Here is a 6,696-nt window from a genome sequence, read left to right on the forward strand (position 1 = left end):
AGCCTTCGGCCGGCGCGGCCCTCGCTCTTCAGTCCCTGGTTTAGTTCTGCTGCGCGGAGAAGCGCTCACCCCCGAGAGGAGTTTCACACCATTCACGAGAGAAGCGAGTGCCAGGCAGCGCCAAACAGGGCGCGAGGGAACGAAACTTACACTCCGAGCCACGGGTTGCTACGATTTGGTGGTGGTTTGGATCCCTCGTGAGAGGGAGTATCAGGATGAAGACAGTTTTGCGGGCTATAACACAATAAACACTGTTATGTTGGCCTCATGATTGAGATGTTTGGCATCCAATTATATTGGTTTAACGCATTAAGGAGTTGATCTGGTGAAATACACAGGAAAAAAAAAAAGCTGCCCTATGAGCTCTGAACAGCTATTCATCAGGTACTACTTAGCAAGAGGCTGTTAAAACTTATGGTTGAGGACTTCAAATCATCAGCGTTAATGACTAACATCCAATTTACAGAACTGATTCCAAGAGCCTATCAAAATATTAAAAACTTGGCAAATTATTCAAACAGACATTCAGGAAAGCCAAAAAATGTCTTGTATGTATGTGTTTTCCAGTCAACAGATAAAACAGTTTCTTCTATGCCACTTAATGTGAGAAGATTGTTATAGCTTTGGTTAGAGAGTAATTTAAAAATATTTTGCCAATAGGCAGTACAATAACGGACCAAAAATAAAATCCCTCAAAGTATGTCTCGACAGCAAAATACCGAACTCCCATCTCCGCTCTGACTGCATTCCTCAGCAAAATACTCATCTTCTGTAACAGAATCATCTCTTCAACAAAACAGAGAGCTGAACAACCTTAGCCATTAAACAGTAACGTCAGTTCTGAGACTCTTAGTGTGTATTTGGTGAAAAAGCCTATGTTGATACTAAAAACTCATACATTCAAAGAACAAAATGGAGACAGACGATACAGCAGACAAACACAAATATGAAGACAATTAAAAGCTGGAATAAGACTGACCAAAGGGGTTGCTCAAGGTCTATTCCATTCATAAAAAAATAAACTCCCTGATAGTTTACAGTTTATGTAGTTTATAAGTCTCAGTGATAAGTGGCCAAAATACCAGCTAACACCTTTTACAGTATGCACCATCACCCCAGATCAACATCATTTGGTCTCAGCATACATATGGAAAAACACTAATGTCAATCATGTTCTTTTCTCTGAAAAAATGTCCTGGGACAAAGCAATTAATTAGCTCAGAAAAAAAACGGAGTCACCAATGGACACAAAAACTTCCGACTTTTACAAGTCATTCTAGAAAAAGCAATAGAAGAGTACAAAAATGATGGCATGAAACAATTCTAGGATACAGACCACAAGATTAAGTTTACTCTTCTATCAGGAGAAGACGGCTACTTATATGGGATGATTATCATGCACCAAGTAATTTATCAAGCTAAGGAGTCTGGGGCAGGGGGGGTTTAAGGAGGTTTTACTTTATAGATAGGTTAGCCAAGACCTGGGAAAATGAGAAAGTAGATACTGAAACTCAGTCATAATGCAAACTACACATTTGAATTAACAAAAATTAGAAACGTGAATAAATATTTGTGGTTTTTGTTTTGAGCTAGGACTAACAATCATCCTTTATTCTGAAGATGGGAGGTGAAATTTGCTTCTGAAACAGTCGTGTTCAAATGTGCCAAAATCTTAAAAAAAGATTCGCTCCCTTGGGTAAAGTATTTGAAAATTATTCCTGCATTTTCCATGTATCAAAGCTCTGACTAACAGAATGGTAAGTCAACACCGTAACCTAGACTCTCATGACTATGCTTGCCCATATTCAACAGCAGCCAGCATAAAAACTTCAAGTCTAAATTGGCAACTAAAAATGTTACACCAAAACCACTGTTTTGACAGAACATGGTAATCAGTGCCCTTACTTTCATTTCTTATTTTATGTACAAATTAGAAGCTTTAGCTTAAAGAGTAAAAATTAATCCTGCCTTTTTTTTCCCCCACTGGTTCCAAAGAAGTAACCTTTATTTCACACTGAGTATCATGACAAGCAGAGGTAATCTGCTTGATCAACTGCACTACAGCAATACCCCTAAGCTACAGGCATAACCAATGCCGAAAGCAACCCTCATACCTTAAATTACCTTTAATTGTAAGGAGTTTTATCTAGACTTACCATATAAACAATACCACACCAAGAGCCCTGGCTGCTGTTTTGGAAATTAAGTACTGCTGTGTTACATTTGAAGGAGGACAGTTAGGGGTTTCTGTGAAAATCAGTCTCATAGAACAGGGGAATGAACTTAGTACCTCAAAAAGAGCACAGGAACAGTTTTGTTCAGATTAGCAACTGAATACATTTATACTTTTGGAACTTGTAAAAGCCTGTGAAGGAACTGTCACTTACTCTGTGTGGCCCTGAAAGACATTCACAGAATGGATAGAAGGATCTCTGAAATCCCACAGACGGAAGGTTGTATCGCGTGATGATGTCACTACAAGACGCTGGGTGGGATGTGTACAACAATGTGTTAGCTCTTGGTCATGCCCTACAATTACAGATGAGAACATGTAAGGTAATGAAAATAAGACTTTTCATTTCCACATACACTTGGAATGAAATGCTGATGATTTTTTCTTCCCCCCCCCAGTAAAAGAATAATAATAATCATAATTCTGAACTCTAATGTTACTACTGCTGTAAAAGTTCAGAACTATATTTAAAAGCAAAAAAACCCACTACTCACTTCACATGATTATTAAGCAGCAATAACCTATTGCTACTTAATATGCCATGAACACAGCAAAAGCATTTTGCAAGAACTAAAATTTGGCTACATTCAGTTTAAAAACAACTACTTCACAGGATATATCACAAGCTTAAGAGAACACAAATTCATGCTCAGAAGATTAACAAGGTTGGAATTTTAGAAACCATTACAATACTGAGCAGCAGCTCAAGTCTTGTACACACTCAAATCGTACCCCAGAGAAACAACTTATTTTTCCCAGTTTTTCGATATCTACAAATAATCCCACATATAAAAATATGCCACCAATTTATCGTTTTGTGAGTGAACAAATACCTGTTAGAGAATGGACAAGTTCGGAAGTCTCTACATCATACAGATTTGCTGTCCTATCCCATGACGCTGTCACAGCTTGCTTCCCCCCAACAAGCCAGTCGGCTGCTATGACCACTCCTTGATGGCTTTTGAGTGAAGTTAGTGGGGCTCTGACAGTGGGGCAATCACTAGAACCATCTCCATCTCCATCAGGTTCATCTTTATCTGAGAACTCAACTTCATCTTCTCCAGACATTTGCTATACAACGCAAGAGAGAAAAGATTTAGAATAAATGGGAAGGAATGTCTCTAAGTTACATTTTATAGTGTAAATGCTTCCCAATCCCCTTAATGTGAATGTGGGTAACTTAAGTCTGTAGAATCTAGCCTATCCAGGTATTCACTATCAAAAACTTAGTTGAAGGAATAATACCAGTGATTTAAATGCAGTTTTAATAACTACTTCATTTTAAAATATCTCTTCTGAACGGTTTAGCTCTGAGTACCTGTCCCCTTTACTATGTGATAAGTCTTTTATATTCCCCTCACTGTATTACCCTCAAGTTTCACTGCAGCACATGTATCAAGGGACTTTCTTTTCCTTTAAATTTTTAAAAGTAGGAAGCATCTAACAGGACACTGACTATTTTAACCTTTGGGAAGACAATCATTTACAGCCATATTTTTAACCATTAGAATCCAAATCACGACATCAATATTTGTCTGCTGGTCAACACACTGTCATCATGCAGTGCTGATGTAAATTGGATGCAAAATAAATTCTTTAGCTAACCAGGAAGCATCGATCTCTGAACCCTATTTCACTTATGCAAGACAAATAGGCTTTTCTTTCATGATATTTGGATGTTAAAAAGATACCGTCTGTACTGCTCTTTCAAAATGGAAATGGCAAATCAAGTAAACCGAATCAAACATTTTCCATTCAGAAATCTATCTCATAGAGCCATCTCTTGCCCCTACTCAGCTTACTGAGAAGCTCATGTTATAAACTACATCTGTCTTCACAATTTAGTAAGGGTGCTTTTAAGTCAAATACAGCATTTGACAGTCTACACTAAATACTGACTAAATAAAAGCCTGGGGACAACAACGTCAGATAGTGTGATAAGTGCTGGCAAGGGTCAATTAGAAATCAAATTTAAAAGATACAACTAAATAAATGCCAAGAATACAAGTCTCTACCATCAATTTTCAATTCATAGCAACTATAGCTAATACAGGTGCTTCAGTAAGTTAAGCTACAAGAATTTAACTAGTCTAAAAAGAACTTCGTTCTTATTTATGATTTGAATTATTACAAAAAAATTTACTCAACAGTTCATTTACTTACACATTCATTACCTTGAACAAATAGTCAATTAATATACTTGCAAGCTGCATATTCTATTCTGCACCATAGATCTTTGAAAACATGAAGTCTTTTTTGAATATCTGTTAAACTAAAACCTTAAAATCCCACCTTTTGCAATCCTGAAATCATGTAATTTTTTAATTATGTATAAATTTAATATTCAATCTTATCATAAAACCTATATCTGGTAAAATTGCTGTGCAGTTAGTTTGGTTGCAGTAAGTTGATTGCTTACATTGCAGTCTGCAGTTGGCTGAGGTGTAGGTAACTGTACTATGTACCTCCAGATGTGAGCTGTCTGGTCTCCAGATGCTGCACAGGGGGAAGAGGGGGTTAAAAAAAAAAAAGAGACACTAAATAAGAGCATTTCCATGGACAATAAAAACAAGCTTTAACATTACATTTGGCAATACTGTCTGAGTTGCATCTTTTTCTAACAGATACCATTATGACCTTTTTGGTAAGCAAGTCTCAACATCAATGGTTACTTTCCTGGCTTCAATACTGTTAAGAACATAACTCATTATGCAAAATATAAGTAGCTACCAAATTAATCATTCCTACAGTGAAAACATCCACTTAAATACTGCACATCAGAACATGAATATTACTGCTGTTCTAATATGTAACATTTGAAGAAGGCATTAATGCATCAACAGGTGCCATCCTTCATTTGCTATTCCTCAAACCACTGGGGTTCATCTTCATTCGATGATTTCTTCCATTAAATGTTTTTAGCGTGGTTTTAATGAGAAACCCCAAAGAACAAGTGTGAAGCTCTGCCTTACGCAACTCAGCTTAATTAGCACCAGTTTACAGCTCAGCAGATTGGTACCACCAGATTTTAGACTTAAGTTGTTTTCGAAATAGACTTATCCATTATTAACGAAGGAGAAACTCAAGATTCTCCTTGTTATGGACAGAACAAACATGCTCTAATACCTCAGGATACAGTGTTGAGAGTTCTAGATTGAGAAGAAAACGAGTTTGTTATGAGTATGCATAGATCTGGCAAGCACAATGTACATGAAAGCACTAGGAAAAATATCTCATCTAATAGACCAAGTAAGAAGGCTAGAAGAAACTTCAATCTTATATTAATTCTGGTGTCAGTATTCTGGATCAGGGAAGAAGATTTTTTTATTTCAGTCAGTTCTAAATCAATCAACTGACATTGAAGAACAGGTCCCCTGAAAACTTTTCAATGAAAATACTTTGCAGAACCACCTCTCAGAAAAATAATAGAAGAACAAAAATCTAGCTATGGGCAGCTTTTGGTTGGTTGGTTGGTTTGTTTTGGTTTTTATAAGTCAGTTTATATAGCAACATTGTTTATGGTACTGAAACAATGACTACTGTTATCATACGAAAACAGAAAAATCCAAATAGCCAAACTTAAATCATTGTTAGCCTAGATAGAAGGCATTCTACTTCCTACCTTCAAGTGGTCACTGTGGATGCAGAAAGAAGCAGTGTTTTAATTTCTAACCTCAGTAATAATTATCCTCATTTTACAATGACTTACCTAATAGCAGCAAATTGAATCCAGATCTCTTTAATCCCAAAGCTAGTGCCCTAATTGCTGGACCACGTGAACCATAGTGTTAACCACATTAAACAGTTTTCAAACCTGAAGCTGCACTGATGGTATTCTCAGTCCTGAAAACACCTTTACACTAACAGTCATATTTTTGAGCTGTTTTTTCTGCACACTCAATATCACAATATTCTTTTCCTTTACTTCTGGAAACATCACGTATTTCAAAAGGGTTAAGATAGAACAGAATAGACTATTTCAGTTGGAAGAGACCTACAATGATCATCTAGTCCAACTGCCCAACCACTTAAGGGCTGACCAAAAGTTCAAGCATATTATTAAGGGCACTGTCCAGATGCCTCTTAATTACTGCCAGGCTTGGGGCATCGACCACCTCTCTAGGAAGCCTGTTCCACTGTTTGACCACCCTCTCGGTAAAGAAATGCTTCCTAATGTCCACTCTAAACCTCCCCTGGCACAGCTTTGAACTATTCCCACGCGTCCTATCATGGGATACCAGGGAGAAGAGATCAGCACCTCCCTCTCCACTTCCCCTCCTCAGGAAGCTGTGGAGAGCAATGAGGTCGCCCCTCAGCCTCCTTTTCTCCAAACTAGACAAGCCCAATTCCTTAGCCGTTCCTCATAGGACATTCCTTCCAGCCCTTTCACCAGCTCTGTTGCCCTTCTCTGGATGCATTCAAGGACCTTCACATCCTTCTTAAATTGTGGGGCCCAGAACTGC

At 37.7% G+C, this 6,696-nt stretch overlaps 1 protein-coding gene across 1 annotated transcript in view; it reads right to left on the reverse strand.

The window, feature by feature from the left end:
• WDR37 (WD repeat domain 37) overlaps positions 1–6,696 on the reverse strand; it is a 43,535-nt gene that overhangs the window by 19,440 nt on the left and 17,399 nt on the right. The window contains exons 8-10 of the mRNA XM_009278646.2: positions 4,653–4,729; positions 3,067–3,304; positions 2,388–2,529 (exon numbers count right to left, since the gene is read on the reverse strand). Coding sequence (XP_009276921.1) covers positions 2,388–2,529; positions 3,067–3,304; positions 4,653–4,729 — 457 coding nt within the window. The remainder of the gene's footprint in view (positions 1–2,387; positions 2,530–3,066; positions 3,305–4,652; positions 4,730–6,696) is intronic.

This window comes from Aptenodytes forsteri, unplaced genomic scaffold, assembly GCF_000699145.1.
Source record: "Aptenodytes forsteri isolate BGI_AS27 unplaced genomic scaffold, ASM69914v1 Scaffold257, whole genome shotgun sequence".
Classification (NCBI taxonomy): Eukaryota; Metazoa; Chordata; class Aves; order Sphenisciformes; family Spheniscidae; genus Aptenodytes; species Aptenodytes forsteri.